General features: G+C 39.6%; 1 protein-coding gene across 1 annotated transcript in view; it reads right to left on the bottom strand.

The window, feature by feature from the left end:
- The window catches only part of hook (hook microtubule tethering protein), a 277,381-nt gene that overhangs the window by 166,402 nt on the left and 92,670 nt on the right, over positions 1 to 18,309 (bottom strand). The window contains exon 6 of the mRNA XM_067140736.2: positions 16,034 to 16,245. Coding sequence (XP_066996837.1) covers positions 16,034 to 16,245 — 212 coding nt within the window. The remainder of the gene's footprint in view (positions 1 to 16,033; positions 16,246 to 18,309) is intronic.

The raw sequence follows: 18,309 nt of genomic DNA, 5'->3' as shown, positions 1-18,309 counted from the left end.
ATCCCTTGGTGTTATTCGACAGGAGTAGCCTATGTGCCGACACCCTCTTCTATCATCATCATCATCATGATCATCATCTCACATCCAGACAGCAGATCGCCTATGGGTGTCATCTAGAAAGAGAAGCACCAAGACTCTCTGGAGGCCATATACATTCATTCATTCATTCAATCAATCAAAATCTGTAGATATTAACTGGCATGCATTTTGTCTATTGGTGGATGTCTTCTAATAATAGAGAGTGAATGCTGTAAAGCACCAGGTTATGATTTAGGCATACATTCCACACAGCAGTCAACAATGTTATTACCAATATTGTAGATTCTACAGGTGAATGCTCCTCCTTCTTCTGAAGGGTGTTTTTTTTCTTTTTTGCTACTTGTTTAACATCACACTAACACATCAAAGATTTTTGCCGACGGAGGGATGGGAAAGGGCTAGGACTGGGAAGGTAGCAGCTATGGTCTCAACTAATAAGGTGCTATAGGATAAAAATAGATTACAACTAAGTAGTATTGTAGTGTAGTAGTATATTAATTACCTTATTGTCGTGTGATCTTTGTGTACTATCCTAGATAATATTTCTTTCTTTTAATTTTTTTGAACATACATTGTTTTATTTTTCCTTGGCCAGGCATTAAGGTGTATGACACAGGAGTTGGAGAGTTTGAGGGAGATAATTAGGATTCTCTCAGAAGACAGGAAGGAAGGCAGGCCTCCCTCAATGTACAGGATAAAGTAGATGTAAAAGAGAGATAGAAAGAAAAGGGAGCATTGTAGAAAGCAGGTGGTGTAATGTTGTAAGGGGAAGGAGATTGCAGGTTAAGGGCTCTATTCAGGAGCACAATTCAGGACATGTGTCTGTGAGAAATCGGTACGAGTCACTCTAGGTAGAACAACAGAGGGAAGTGTGGAAGTAGGAGGAAGGGAAAAGGTAGGAAAGGGAAATATAGAGTAGAGGATAGGAAAAGACAGGTGGAACAGGGTCATGGGAGGGAGAAAAGGGAGGAGGAAGTAGCATCTGCAGCTGTCAGGAAAGATATGGCTGACCAGCAGGGGAGGGGATCAAATGAGGTGGGTAGGGTTGAGGCTCTGGTCATGGGGGATTCCATCGTTAGACATGTGGGGAAAGTGTGTGGAGGAAACGGAACCAGCGTAGAGTGTTATTCAGGAATTAGGTTGAGACAGATGTTGAGGAAAGTAGAAGAGAAGGAGAAGGGGAAAGAGAAGGTGGTAGTGTTTCACATTGGTACCAACAACATAAGGCAAGCAGGTATAAGTACCAACATAGTTGGAGATGTGTGGGATCTTGTAAATGCAGCACGGGTGAAGTTTAAGGAAGCGGAGATTGTTTGTTAGTGGAATACTGTGTAGAAGGGATACAAAATCACCAACCTTTTCCAGAAACACAATGTAAGAATTTTATTCACAACTAACAACAGAAACTCCGAAATTTTACACAACTCTGCATCAATCAATACCCCCAGTATTTACTCCAAATCTGGAATATATAGAGTAAAATGTAATGAATGCAGCAGCTCTTACGTCAAACAGGACTCAACTTTATGATTAGATATTCAGAACATGTGAACGCGATGAGGCACAATAATTTCTCCGCCATGGGTATACATATGCACGACACTAATCACAAATTTACCGACATTGAACAAGATATGGAAGTTCTTCAAACAGCAAACAAGGGACCCATAATGAATATTATTGAAAGTTGTTACATCAACTGCGATCAATACTTCAACCCCAATTATAATTTAAACGAAATTTACGAGAAACCCAATATCCTTTTCGATCTTTTAATCGATTGGCTTAAAAATACCAAACTATCGAATTACAGTTCGATTTTCCAAGTAATTCGGAATACACACTCCCGTCAATTACCCCCACTACCCCATCCTTCCGCTCCGCCTTAGTTCCATTCCCCCGCAGGTGCTCCGCCTCCTTCCTTCCCCTCGCCTCCTTTACCGCTGCCCACACACTTCGTCCGGGTCCGTCCGTGTAACAACACGTTTAACATGCTGCTCAAGGTGAGTCAATCATCATTCAATAATCCTAATGATTCTAGTAACTTCCATAGCTTCCAACGTCTAACTTGGCTATTTTCTCCTTCAGGTTTAAACTGAAGTGGGAATTCATCTTTATTTATATCACAATCTTACATGAACAAAGTAAACTTACCTGGAACCACCTAATATCAAGGGAATAAATGTCACTCACATAGACAGCATACAACAGCACAAATTCACTTATCCCGGATGTACACAGACTGAACTATGTAACGAACAGCCGGAATTTTAAGAATTTTATATCACAGCAATCAATTGTAACATAATTTTAACTTATCTTATGTATCACTCCAGTAATTGTATTTTATAATGTGTTAAAATGTGTTTTAGATGTTTTACGAATATATATTGTTTAATTTGTACTTAAGGCTGATGATGGCACATAGATGCCGAAACTAGTACCATTTGACATGTGATTGAATCACAATAAAACGTCATTGTATTGAATAGGTGGACCTTGAAAGAATTTAATTTAATTTACTGGACATACTAAAGGCAAAGGGTTGGGATATAGTACCGTATTTAAAGTACTTATTTAATTATTGTTTTCATGAAGAAGCTATACCTACTGAAGGGAGAGTTGCTATAGTAGCCTCTGTGTATACAGGAATGGGTGATAGACATAAAGCTGGAAATTACAGCCCAGTAAGTTTGACATGTGTTGAACGTAAGCTTTGGGAAATCATTCTTTCTGATTGTATTAGACATATTTTTGAAATTAATAACTGGTTCCATAGAAGGCAGTTTGGGTTTAGGAAAGGTTATTCTACTGAAGCTCAGCTTGTAGGATTCCAGCAAGATATAGCGGATATCTTGGATTCAGGAGGTCAAATGGACTGTACGGCGATTGACCTATCTAAGGCATTTCATAGGGTGATCATGGGAGAGCACTGGCAAATGCAACCTTACCACATCCCAGGCAATTGGCAGCATAAAAATAAAATAAAAAAACACTTGCATGCGATTCAAACCTTCAAGCACTGTCCACTGTCATGTCTCTCACCGCACCCTTGTCACGTGAGCTACTTCAGGGCTTGATGTGCGGCGTGCGGTTCCCGGCCTATACTATACCTCCTTCTGTGCACCACCTGTCATGGGGTGCGTGTTCTTTGTGTCTGTGCTTGTTTTATGTGTTCATTTGAGATACCCATAATGAATTAATAGTGGTGCTCACCCCTCTAGTCTGTAGCCACACATCTTGTTGTACTGCCCCAGTTTGGGGAGAGGGACTGATGTATTTCGGAACTGTAGTGGGAGCGGCGGGATGCATACAATGGGATTGCAAGGGGCTGGTGAACCACCCGATAGATGACCTTTCCGTTAACAAGATTCAAGTTTGTTGCATCTTATGTACTTTCTTTTTCTGCAGAAAAACTGTGCAGACACTTTTGTACCTTTAAAGTCCGGCTCCATGGCTGAATGGTTAGCGTGCTGGCCTTTGGTCACAGGGGTCCCGGGTTCGATTCCCGGCAAGGTTGGTAATTTTAACCTTAATTGGTTCATTTCGCTGGCACGGGGGCTGGGTGTGTGTGTCGTCCTCATCATCATTTCATCCTCATCACGACGCGCAGGTCGCCTACGGACGTCAAATCAAAAGACCTGCATCTGGCGAGCCGAACTTGTCCTCTGACACTCCCGGCACTGAGCCATATGCCATTTCATTTCACTGGCAAAAATGCGTGCAATTGGACTAGACAAAAGAGTGACTGAATGGGTTGCTATATTTCTAGAAAATAGATCTCAGAGAATTAGAGTAGGCGAAACTTTATCTGACCCTGTAATAATTAACACGTTCAGTACCTGCTTCTGAGCAGGACACTTGAATGCCTGGACCAGCCATTTTCATGCCCGGCCCTCTTGACGTGCATCACTTAATAAAATTTACAATTACTCCTAAACTATAAATGTTAGATAAATGATACTTTGTGCTTACCTCTAGTAAATATTTAGGGTGTGATATCTGGTGTCACAGGTTTCAAAATACGTCTAATTTTATACAGCCTATCTGTATTTTCGACATAATGATTACTGTCACCGAAGTGAAGAAATGAAAGAATATGAAGGAAGCGTATTCAGAACATTGTATTAGAAAATATCGGAGTATGAAAAACAGGGTCTTCGGTCCAGTACATTTTTATATCAGGATTTTGGACTAATCGGTTTCCACGATTGCATGATCGAATTCTTTGTGAAAGGCCGGGGCACTGCACTTATCACTTGACTCGCGTATAGATTAGTCTGCTCACACACATACTGTTAAAATTCATCATTCATGAAAATACTCACGTAGCTCAAAATATCCTGCTTATTTTCTATTTGAACGTTTATACTTCAATTCTTTGTAAATGGTGGAACGGGTGGACAATAACTAGGATGATAATGTATACGGCACTTCACTTTTCTCTATAGGCCTATCGGATTCAGGAATCTGAATTTCCTCGTCACTCTCACTTTCACTATCTGAGTCTATTTCAGGAGTAAGTTCATCACCAGAATAATCATTGTGAACAGTATCTAATAATTAATCTTCCGTAAGAAACTTTGTTTTATAAGCCATTATACTACACTCGGTAAGAACGACACGCACTGCATTGGAATCTCAAGTACCGTCTTGACGCACGAAGAAGTGCTGAGATATTCCCGCTAAAACAGCTAAGATAAACACTCAACACGAGGGTTATCTCAAAAAGGTCAACCAACTTCCTGCTACAACCAGTAACGTTGACTAAGGTGTAAGAATGCACAGATGACGAATATAAACAGCATTGCTTCGTGTGCAACATTAAACGTCTTACGCCGTCCACGGCCCGCAGCATAGGAGCAAGCTTAAACGTCTTACGCCGTCCACGGTCTGCAATGAGTTAAGAGGGGAATTCTTCAAGGCAGTATTATTGGACCTTTACGTTTTCTTATATACAGGGTGAACAAAAAAATGCTGCACGTGGAGGTCGGCATGTGGTTCCTCGTCGAAATTCACGACAATGGTTTATCTTGAAAAACCTAGTCCCACCAAGAGGTTTAATAGAAATGCGAGTTAAGAAACAAAGCTCTGGCAATGCTGTAACGGCGTGTAGTATGGCCAAGCACAGATCGCATGAACTCTGCGCTCTGCTGGAGCTCTCTCATTAGCTCAGTGAGATGAGGTAATGCCATAAATGCCGCAACAATGACTTTTTCAACTAATCATATGGACATTGGAACATTATATTTCATCTTTGGTGCTTGAGAAGGAATGGTAGGTACATCTCTCAACTTATTAATTTGAGCAGAATTAGGACGACCAGGCTACTTAATTGGTGACGACCAAATTTATAATGTAATCGACACCGCCCACGCATTTGTAATAATTTTCTTCAAGTCGCGTTCGTGCCATTTTTTTTTTCAGTTAATGTATCAAACTGTATTAAATGTACACCTCCACTATGCAATATACTATGTTCTGTCTTACCGTTACAGTTACCTTTATTTAAACATTCAAACATGAACTGCTTACAGATGTAAACGACCACTTTGTTTCGTCCATGGCACAAATAAAGCCAATACATAGAACATAACAGTGGATACAGTAGCATCGTCTCTATCCAGTGTGGTACAAGGAAACACAATACAGTACAGTAGGTAGGCTACACTGGACTGCCCATTATGCTTCGCACAATAATTCCATAGTGTACATGTGACGTCCAGTCTTATCTTCACAGAGCCGGTACGTACACTTACGAGCAACGTTCACTTCACAGCAGACGTTCAAAGTGACCATCTTGCATTTGCAAACACTTCGCCACTCGCTGGAGCATACTTTGCCGGACCCTACGCAACACAGCTGCATCCACCATTGCTGATGCAGCATGCACGCGAGCTATTAGGTCTTGTACATCCATGGGGGGAGTACTATGAACATGTGTCCTCACAAATAAAAATCTAGTGGACTGAGGTCCAGGGAACGTGGAGGCCAGAACATTGGACCTCCATGACCAATCCATTTATCTGGGAACTCTTCATTTAACCAGTTACGCACAGTCATTCCAAAGTGTGGCGGTGCACCATCATACTGAAATCACTGCTGTCGCCAAACACCAAGTGGAACGTTTTCTAAAGTGTCAGGCAACGTATTGCCCAGAAACATACAATAGTGGGGCGCATTCAAGTTGTCCGGCAATAGGTAAGGGCCTAAAAGCACTCCTCCCACGATTCCAGCCCAGAGGTTTATGCCAAAGCGTGCCTGAAAGCCACGTTCACGGGCGACATGAGGGTTGTGGCAGACCAATAATGGCTGTTGTAATGGTTGAAAATACCTTCCCGAATGAAGCTACATTCATCACTCCATATCACATTCTTTATAAAACGTTTGTTATCTCGGCAGGCACAGAGAAACTAGGCTGTACTGTATTTATGGAATGTGGAAGAGAAAGTGTGCTCACTTAACCTGTTTGGATGGTTCTGCTGCAGAGCAGCGCTAGGTACACTAGCCAATCACAGTATTGTACTCTGAGATGTAAGATGCTACAAAAAGAAGTTACGTTTGTGAGCAATTTTTGTAGAAACACGCGGCCTTTCTTATGAGGTACCCTGAATACTTTCCTTACAAATGTAATATATACACATAAACACATTCCAAGATGTTAAATTCAGCTCTAAATACAGAGAGAATTAAAAAAGCATACATGCTATTGTCTCCGCAATGAGCAGGGACAGGCCGACAAGCGCAAGCAATGTACAAAAATTGTTGTTGCAGTGTCCGGACCTGGGGAGGACAAGTCTGGTGGTATCTGAATGTGGTCGAATACGTCAGCCTCATTTTGGTATATTGACTGCGGGACAAAAATCCGGCAAATCGGAGTCTCCAAAAACGTCAAAAATTTGTTACTCCATACATGCCATGCTTTCTTATTTTTCACTGCTTTCTTTACCCTCTCATTCCACCATGGGGTGTCTATCTTTCAGCTATTCTGCCACAAGCACTTTCTCTCTTTAACACTAGAACCGCCGGAGCGGTCAAAATGACCGCTACACGTTTTCAAAGCCTTATTTTGACCACATTTTCTGTAGTATTGCAAACAGCTTCAGTGACTTTTCCTGATTACCGGTCAGAATCATCCGTATTAAATGTAATTAATTTTGCGTCATTGGTTAGGACGTATGAAACGAGTATACCTAGAACCGCCGGAGCGGTCATTTTGACCGCTGTATTGATTATCATACTAAAATGTATTAGAACATCTGCTTATTCCTCTGGTTGAGATAACGGTTGTTTCTCCCTGCAATAATGTAAGCACAACTATGAATGTGATAGTCTATCTACAACCATTGTTCATTCTCTTCTGTATTCATTTTTCTAAAGGCGGCTAATAGGTCACTCTCCTCTGAGAGTAGCGAACATTCTTCCGCTGTCATAATTCCCTAATGATATACGTTATTTTGATGTCAACATTACAACCTTGGTACTAATTTTCAGCATCTAGACTGCAATTATGCCTGGTGTAGCCCGAGAACTGAAAGTTTTCGATTGTTCTATTCCCGCAGTAGAAAATGCAATACGAAAAGCTGGAAAAAAAGAAGGGACGCATCAACACAAGCCTCCCAGGACCAAGTAATACGTTACTAGGTACAGATGGCAACACGGAGTGGACTGTAGGAGAGTTTGTGAAGACTACACCTGGCAGGATGGCTTGTCACAACATCTTGAAAGAAAATACAGGATCTACTCCATACTCAAAGCGTTATGTTTCTGACGACAGTGTAGCGTGTGCATGGAGTCTTTTTATTGATGAATCTATATTGAAACACATCGAACACTCTACGGAAACTGAAGCAAAACGCGTTTTAGGAGATAAATTGTGGAGTATAAGTTTAGAAAACTAGAGGCATTCATTGGCTTATTGTATGCTCGTGGTGTACTTGGACCTAGTAGCACTAAACCTGATGAACTCTGGTCTAAAAAGTGGGGGCAACCATTCTTCAGTGAAACAAGGGGGAGGAACTGTTTTCGAGAAATCCAAAGATTTTTGCGTTTCGACGTCAGAATTACAAGATTAGAACGTTTGAAAACTGATAAATTTGCGTCAGTATCAAAAGTATGGAACAAATTCATTGAAAATTGTCAATTGTATTACATTCCAGGTGAAAATCTGCCTACTGATGAGCAGCTTCTTCCAAGCAAAACAAGGTATCCATTCTTACAGTACATGCCCAACAAACCAGATAAAACTGAAATTTTTTGGCTTCTTGTGGACGTTGACTCAAAATTTACGTGCAATGGGTTTCCTTACCTAGGAAAAGACGATCTCAGACCACATGACAACGCTCTACCCGAAAGTGTAGTAATGAAGTTGGTGGAACGGTTTCAAAAGACGGGGCGAAAAGTGACCACAGACAACTTTATTTGCAACAGTGAAACTTGGTTAGAAGATGAAAAGTAATGGTACGAATATTGTTGGAACCATTAGGCGATCAAGGAGAGAAATTCCTAAAGCTCTGAAGGCTATGAAAGCTAGTCTTTACGACTCAGCTCTCCTGAAATATTCTAATGACACACTTACTGTTTATCAACGAAAACGAAACAAGATCGTCGCTGTATACAGTACTATGCACTCATAAGTTGAACTTCAAGCTAATCTCAAAAGGATTCCCGAAACAGAAGACTTCTACTAAAATACAAAATATGATGCGGACATAGTAGATCAAATGGGGAGAAAATATACTGTTCGATCCGTTACACGAAAATGGCCTGTTCATGTATTTCATAATATTCTTGACTTGGCAGCTATCAACTCCTGGATGTCTGGCTCCATGGCTAAAAGGTTAGCATGTTGGCCTTTGGTAATTGGGGTCCCGAGTTTGATTCCCGTCTGGGTCGGGAATCTTAACCAAAATTGGTTCATTCCCCTGGCACAGGGACTGGGTGTATGTGTCGTCTTCATCATGGGCCCTCGGACACATCCCGGCACTAAAAGCCATACGTCATTTCATTTCAACTCCTGGATAATTTTCAAACACTGACAGGGAAGAAGATCAGTCTCCGAAATGACATCCTGAAATTAGCAGTGGAGCTTCGTGTGGAGTACATGGGATCGAAACCTAAGTATGTGGATACAGAACCCGAATTTAGGAAGCCTATGGAAGGAAATGTACAGAATAGGCAATGCCAAATGAGGAAATGCAGGAATAAGACACGTTTTACCTGCAGAAAGTGCAAACAGCGAGTGTGTGGTTCTTGCTCAAAGGACATAACTAAGGTCGTGGTATGTAGTTCCTGCTTCTAAAGACGCAGGATTGCATCAGCGTGTGCAAATACACTGAAGAAAAAGAAAGAGACAAATATGTTGTGGTACGTGTATTTGGCGAACATTTTTCAGGTCATAAATTGCACTAAATGTAATGTTACAGTAATTTTATTTTCTGACAATGAGTAATAACTATTTTACCGTTTGTACTAAAAGAATTTGAAGTAAAAACAACGTTTGTTTATTAGATACGTGTGTTTTATAGAAACGTTTTTGTCTTTGTAATAAATGAGGAAAATATTACATTTGTAATACTATTAAACAATTTGAATCTTTTCCATGTTAGATCCCATAATTAATGTTTTATAAACTTAGTAATACATATTTGAAACGCTGATAATGAGTTACTATACGTATTGAGAAGAAAAATAATAATTAGAATACAGCGGTCAAAATGACCGCATCGGCGGTTCTAGGTATAGAGTATGTTCCAGCGGTCCTAGTGTTAAATCTTTTTCCTTCTCTCATATTATTTTCATTAGCAATAACTCAAATTTACAAATTAGTAAGAGTTACAAATTGGTAGCAGAAATTACATTATCTATTCCATATCATTACTGTTCACATTTGAATCCACGGCGGCTTAATTTCAGATAATTTTTCTTTAAATAATTTAAATGATGGACCATTGATCTTCCACATTTCCTTCTTCAGTAACTGGAATTTGTTGTTTCAGTCTCTCCAAAACTTCTTCCTGTACATTTCTATCTTTTAATTTCCATACTTATATGTTACTGTCTCATATCTCCTTTCATTCCCCCCTCCTTCTACTATAATTTTTGCTATCACAACTGTACAATGGCGAAAAATCAGGGTATCCTCCTATTCAATACATCATATATTCCGTCATTAGACGGAGCAAATAAATTCAGACATGTTTCGGCTCGCTTGAGCCATCTTCAGTGAAAAAAAATTAGGGGGGTTGGAATAATTTACATAATATAAGTTGAAAAAATGCTAAAAAACATAATGAAAGAGCAAACTGATATAGAAGTGATTATAATGGGAGATTTAAATGTTTGCTCTTTCATTATGTTTTTTAGCATTTTTTCAACTTATATTATGTAAATTATTCCAACCCCCCTAATTTTTTTTCACTGAAGATGGCTCAAGCGAGCCGAAACATGTCTGAATTTGCTTGCTCCGTCTAATGACGGAATATATGATGTATTGAATAGGAGGATACCCTCATTTTTCGCCATTGTAAAGTGAAAACCGTCAATACGGAATGATTCTAATATCTTGTAATCACAACTTTAACGTCCATCGAATGCTTACCCTGATAAAGCTGTTGCAACCATCAACTGTTTGCGATTTGTCCTTCACACCATAAAGTAATCGATTACCGAACTTATTCTTCTGTCAACCCAGCCATTTCTTGTAATTTTCCTGCTGTTTTCCTTCCAAATAATTTGTTGCCCACAATCATTCCATTCCTCTCACAAAACTCAAATAGTTTCTCTCTTTCTTCAGTCCTTTTCCCATTTCCATATGGTCCGATTACTTCTTCCTTTCCTTGTCTTTCGTTTCTCACCTGTGCATTTAAATCTCCCATTATAATCACTTCTATATCAGTTATTTCCAGTTCTAGTTACTTCAGGATTTCCTCATTATCTTCCTCTTTTTTCCCTGTCTGTAATTGCATATACTTATATTAATTCCTTACACTTCGTTTCTCATTCTTAGTCTAATTTTCATTATCCTGTTGCTGATGTACTCTACCCATGTCCAAATACTCCTCCAGCTCTTTTGAAATTATCAGACCCACTCCACTTTCCGCCCCCTCGGCCACCATTCTAGTATAGTGCATATCCTTTCCTCTTTCCCTTCCCTTCCCCTTAAATTTAACTACGCTCAACCCAATCATTTCTATACCCTCTTTCTCCATAAAATCCACCAGTTCTTCCACTTTTCCTGTCAGAATCATAAGGTTGATTATGCTCACCTTCATGAATTTGGTTACAGGTCACCCATTTTCACAGTTCCCCCAGCACCCATGGAATTGTTGGTTGCTTGCAGGGTATGCCATACAATTTTCCAAGGCAAGTTTAAAAGTACCATATTCATATTTAGGCTACTATTAAGGTGGAGTTGTCACTCCAAGAGGCACTTTACACCTACTGCCAGGTGTAACATTGGGCCGCTCCAAAGGAATACAGATGCCTTTTGCAACCGCTTCAATAAAGTACACATACGTTGCTAACAGGAGGAAGTTGTTCTGTATTATCTGCCACTGGGACTGGGGTCTTCTTCCACCATCTAAACCACTGACCTTTCTGGCGAATGTGTGCGTCATTTCCAACACAAAGGCTTCACGGAGCCTCCAAAGGGAGGACACCGTCAGCCACAGCCACAGGTCCCTCCTTTGGGTGTTGAGATTGGTAATGGCCACTTGACCCTCAGCCAGATAGTCGCAGGTAATACCGCCTACGGTCACATACAGTAGCACAGTGATCCTGACCTGACACGAGTGCTTGAAGATTATGTACCATAAATAATTTTGAGTAGGCCTAAATCCTAGAGTTTCTGAATATCACTTTTCAAAGCTTAGGCCTACGCTTTGTAATGAAAATGTCGATAAGGGATACAATTTCACACACCAAGAAACAACATGATAGCTTGTGACTATGTAGGTAACATAAATGAGTTAATGTGTAGCTTTATCACTTTCCTAATCTGCATTTGATATTAATAGAGAAACAAATAGGTTGAAATCACTTTTAATTTTTTCAGTGTACATAGTAATAAAGAACATATCAATACTTTTGCACTATTCAAAATACAGTAGATGTCCGCTATAGCGTGTATGGCATATAGCGAGAACACCGTTGTAATGGCAGGTTTTTTCCTGTCCCCCGAAAATTCCTATCACTGAGGCATCCCTTATTACGAGTAATTAAGTGCAAGTTATTTTTTCCATTACTGATATTTATGTACTCCAGCTATTATATTGAATGTGATCGATCTTCGGTACAGGCTCCGTGCATATAGCAATGTGCTGCTGCGGGTGGGCATTACGAAAACTACTTAGGGGCACCTTCATCAACAGCTGATCATAAGAAGCTGGAATATGTGTGATGTTTACATACATATATTCAATCATTTTACAGTGGTCCTGTATCGCTGAATCCCTTTCTATGTTTTTGTCTAGAATTAAGACCACATTCCCTATGTGTTGATTCGGTCATGTTTGTGATGTAGATTGCCACCGTGATGGATCACACTGGCGTGAAGAGTAGAAACTTGTGTCCCTGTACATTCTCTATCCCAATTTTTGTTTCTTTTTTGACACAGTACAGTATATGATACCTACATATGTTTTGTTCAGCTAATTTCTTATCTTACCCCCTTTTACAATTAATATATCATCCTTCATAGTTTTGGCTTTACTCGATAAAACAACTAGTGGCTGGGTATAATGCGCAAGCAGAACCCAAAAAATATATTAAGAAGGAGAATCAGAAGAAGAATCATTTTACAATGCTGTCTTCAGATGATTATTTTTAATACCATAACGTTCGGGCAGAACTATATGCTTGTTGTTTGGCTGCATTAATAGATACTGTGATACAAAGGTTTTCTTCATGACCTTATGAAATGCATTTGAAAAGACTATGGAACATAGCAGTAAATCGCAAGAAGTAATTCGGAATTTACACATTTTAATTAATACAAAATAATTGTTTTTTCGCTATTTGCTTTACGTCGCACCGACACAGATAGGTCTTATGGCGACGATGGGATTGGGAAGGCTTAGGAGTGGGAAGGAAGCAGCCGTGGCCTTAATTAAGTTATAGCCCCAGCATTTGCCTGATGTGAAAATGGGAAATCACGGAAAACCATCTTCAGGGCTGCCGACAGTGGGGCTCGAACCCACTATCTCCCGAATGCAAGCTCACAGCTGCGCGCCCCTAACCGCATGGCCAACTCACCCAGTAATACAAAATAACTCTTTACAAAATGTATTTTAACCATTTTACAAATAGGTTAACAATTAGAAACAAATTATTTATAGCAATGTTATATTTGCAAAGCAAGCTGCAGTAGGCCATCTTTTTAGGATCACACACATCATAATAGACACACATTGTATTGTTTTGCCATAGTCTCAATTATAGCCAGTAGAATAATAATAATAATAATAATAATAATAATAATAATAATAATAATAATAATAATAATAATAATAATAATAATAATAATAATAATAGTAATAATATACCTACTATACTACAGATCAAAGAGTGAAATTTTATAGTATTCCGTTACAAACTAACGAACTGGATTTGGAAAGGCAGTAGACAAATAAAATTACACAAATAGGCTTCCATTATGCAATATCAATAGTTCACAGAAATAACTGTATTTTAAATCCGTACATTCATGTCCTCATCCGGGGATGCTGCATTTCTTTTCAAGCACACCCCTAATGGAAATGAGCTGCTTGCATCGTTTTAACCACATACCAACCCTCATGCCAATGTTAAGTTTCTGGCAGTGTCAGAATTCAAGCCCGGGCCCCCGCGGAAGCCAGCTAGTACCACCAACAGTTATATTACAGAGGTGGACTTCATATTATAAATACAGACACACAATATAAATAGTCACTTATTGGCAACTTTAAGTGATTCTGAACTTTTCTTCTCATGCATAATTTTTGATAGTGTACATGCAGTTTCAATATCAGGAATTGAGGCTTTTTATCAGAAAAAGATCATCTACTCTCTTTCCCCTGTTGTAGTTCTCTTTTCCTATGTTTGAGATGCAAGGTCGAGACCATTCACACGGTCGATCAGTAGCCTACGCGAGGTGACATGTTCTGAGCAAACTGCATAAACAACAGCTGAAATATGCTTACATTTCATGGAAACAGTTATTCACCTTCATGAAATAATAACGATTGTTACCAAGGACTTCCTTAGAAAAACATGGTTATGTTTAAAATTAATTGCCTCCCTAGCAGCATTAACCTACGCTAGCATGATACCGTATTAGAAACAGACCAAGGATATTTTTCTGAAGACAGCATTGTTGAATGTGTATATGAAAACTAATCTTGTTATCTCCACTACTAATACATAAATTACTACGTTGCCTCTATCACAAAATGGTAGGGTATCTAGTGAACCAATGTTTCTTTCTGATCACATTTGCAGCCATTGCTCTGTTGCTCTTTCCTGCGAACTGTTTTTCTTGTAAATTTATTGCATGGCCACTTTCTGCAAGTTTGGAATAATGTGGCCAATTGTTGTCACAAAAAACACTCTGAAATCCCACTGTTATTATTTAATCGGCAATGGCAGCACGTGGCGAGACAGCGGATATGTGCACGGTGAAACGCAAAAACCTACAACGTTCGCCACTCCCAGTGCAGCGGTGCATTTCTCCTATCAGTGCACGGAGCTTATATTTTCTCGCGAGGTGCAGTAGCAAGCCCTCTTGTAGATATTCGAAGGTGATGTCTGAGTCAATTTCTAATACCCATCGACCGGTGTACTGGAAACAAAATTGGAAATTAAAGTGGTGAGCATGCTTTTGTAATAAATGCATAAATAATGTGGCCGACAGCAGTTGCTAACTTCATAGAAATTCAGGCTGAAGAAAAACGATTATTTAACTTTAATGCTATATACTGAAATTAAGTAAGAAAATGATACACCTCAAGATACGGCAGAGTGCATCACTGATTTCAGAGGTTAGCTTGTAGCTTCTTGTGTCTGGTTAATTACAGAAAGGCTACTTCCATGTAAATTTACATGGAAAATATTACCATTACTCTACTGCTTTCATGATACATACATGGTTAAGTTAGATTAGCTGACAATGTTTGAATGACAACACTGAAATGTTTGCCACAGAAACCCCTGGAGTGATACTATCACCATTTTTAAGAATGCAATTGAACATACACAATCAAACAGTATCGGAATGAGAAAAATAACGAACGAGTAAGTTGTTGTACGGAAATAATCTGCCAAAGAGGCAAGTTCTGAAAAAACAGATTGCCATTTCATACCTATTTTAATGTGTGTGGGAAGCCTCCGTGGATCAGGCGGCAGCGCGCTGGCCTCTCACCGCTGCGTTCCATGGTTCAAATCTTGGTCACTCCATGTGAGATTTGTGCTGGACAAAGCAGAAGCGGGACAGGTTTTTCCCTGGGTACTCCGGTTATCCCTGTCATATTTCATTCCAGCAATATTCTCCAATATCATTTCATTTCAGCTGTCATTCATTACACATTGCCCCAAAGGAGTGCAACAGGCTTCGGCAGCCAGCACAATTCCTATCCTTGCCACTAAATGGGGGCTTCATTCATTCCATTCCTGAGCCAGTCGAATGACTGGAAACAGGCTGAGGATTTTCATTTAATGTGTGTGGGTATATTCCAACTTTTACGAAAAACTGGATATAACGACAATTCACTATAGTGAGTAACTTTTTCGCTGTTATGATTTCTCGAAATAACAAGACATCTACAGTAATTGAATGCTTGAATTGGGATAGATGGCACTTTCCAAATGGTGAATCACAAGTTAAAATACACAGAGTATATAAAAAGAAGGCATTTTTTGAAAATTACTAAAATCACTTGGATTCTGGGGACAAGTACAAAATATGGGCTTGGACCTGAGAGTGTTAAGATGAAGTATAAATTTGCTACCCATTCCTTACCTGCATATCTAGCTCATGACAACGCTGTGCCATTTGATCTCTTGCATCAGTAGCCATTTCAAGTTCCAGTAGCAGTTTCTCCGTATCCAAACCAATGCTCATTGCAAAACTAGACGAACCAGAGCCATGGTTGCTATTTTCCAGTTCTTGAATGGACTGCATGATTACCTGCTGTACGGATTCTTCCATTGCCATGATTCTAGTGATATAATCTGAAGCAACATTACAAGAAACAGACATATATAAGCAGTAGTTTATTAAAAGTTGGATATTTGGTGGGAACAATAGGCATCAAACCAAACATTCACAATTCCAGTTCCTTAAAACATTGTTGATGCATTTATAGAAAGTCATAATTTGGCTAAAATGCATGAATATGCAGTTAAACCTTCAGGTAAGGAAACTAAACAAGAAGCTAGACAGAGAGTTTACAAAGAAAGGCACTTTTACTCAAATGCAATTTGAATTTTCTGCTGATGTTTCTTTTCTTTATTCATCATAACTTCTTTCATAGCTGTGCAGCCCAAGTCACAAAATAGTACGAACAAGTCAGTTTGGTTCTTACTTGACACACTGCAACATATTTTGTCAAGGAAGCCACACTTCCAGTCTGTCGAACACACAAGTTTAAATATAATATATAACATTATAACGAGAGCCCGGAAGTTAGGCAAAATGCCTTCTTTTTATCTGGGTGGATATATCGAAGTGTTTCATACAGACAAACATGTTTCTGTACATTTGGGAATGGTAGGACCTGTTATTATTGTGCCTTTTTATACGTATTTTAGTTTAATGCCTTTTCTGCCCTTTATTAATTGTGGATATTTTCTGCTGTTATTTATGTAAGAAAATTAATCAATGGAAAGAAAAATATATAATTCTAATGCACTGTATTAAAAATAAAGAAAACATTTCATTTTAACTTAATAGGTAAAAACTAACATTTACATAAATTATATTTTCATATTACACAAATCTCTCCTGAAAATTCCACAGCTAAATGGTCGAGAGGGTTGCCATGTCCCATCCTGGCAATGAAAAATTAAGTGCTGGTGGTGATTATTGTTTTAACAGGATGAACAACTTGGCAACCATCCTCTGATAACATTAACCGGAAGGAAAATGAAAGAAGTTCGATACTTCGAAAAATTAAGGTATTTGTATGTATAAATGTAACAAAAACTTTCCAGTCTGTCAAACACATTGCAATTACAATATAAATTATAACACTATAAACATACCTGTAAAAATACACGTTATTATAGAAAGAATTTAACTAAGTCGACACTGAAAAGTATGGCTTCACAACCAACCAACCAACCAACCAACCAACCAACCAACCAACCAACCAACCAACCAACCAACCAACCAACCAACCAACCAACCAACCAACCAACCAACCAACCAACCAACCAACCAACCAACCAACCAACCAACCAACCAACCAACCAACCAACCAACCAACCAACCAACCAACCAACCAACCAACCAACCAACCAACCAACCAACCAACCAACCAACCAACCAACCAACCAACCAACCAACCAACCAACCAACCAACCAACCAACCAACCAACCAACCAACCAACCAACCAACCAACCAACCAACCAACCAACCAACCAACCAACCAACCAACCAACCAACCAACCAACCAACCAACCAACCAACCAACCAACCAACCAACCAACCAACCAACCAACCAACCAACCAACCAACCAACCAACCAACCAACCAACCAACCAACCAACCAACCAACCAACCAACCAACCAACCAACCAACCAACCAACCAACCAACCAACCAACCAACCAACCAACCAACCAACCAACCAACCAACCAACCAACCAACCAACCAACCAACCAACCAACCAACCAACCAACCAACCAACCAACCAACCAACCAACCAACCAACCAACCAACCAACCAACCAACCAACCAACCAACCAACCAACCAACCAACCAACCAACCAACCAACCAACCAACCAACCAACCAACCAACCAACCAACCAACCAACCAACCAACCAACCAACCAACCAACCAACCAACCAACCAACCAACCAACCAACCAACCAACCAACCAACCAACCAACCAACCAACCAACCAACCAACCAACCAACCAACCAACCAACCAACCAACCAACCAACCAACCAACCAACCAACCAACCAACCAACCAACCAACCAACCAACCAACCAACCAACCAACCAACCAACCAACCAACCAACCAACCAACCAACCAACCAACCAACCAACCAACCAACCAACCAAC

Source organism: Anabrus simplex, chromosome 2 (genome assembly GCF_040414725.1).
Source record: "Anabrus simplex isolate iqAnaSimp1 chromosome 2, ASM4041472v1, whole genome shotgun sequence".
NCBI classification, from domain to species: domain Eukaryota; kingdom Metazoa; phylum Arthropoda; class Insecta; order Orthoptera; family Tettigoniidae; genus Anabrus; species Anabrus simplex.
Note: the sequence above shows the minus strand (reverse complement) of the source record. Positions and strands in the feature narration are given on the sequence as shown.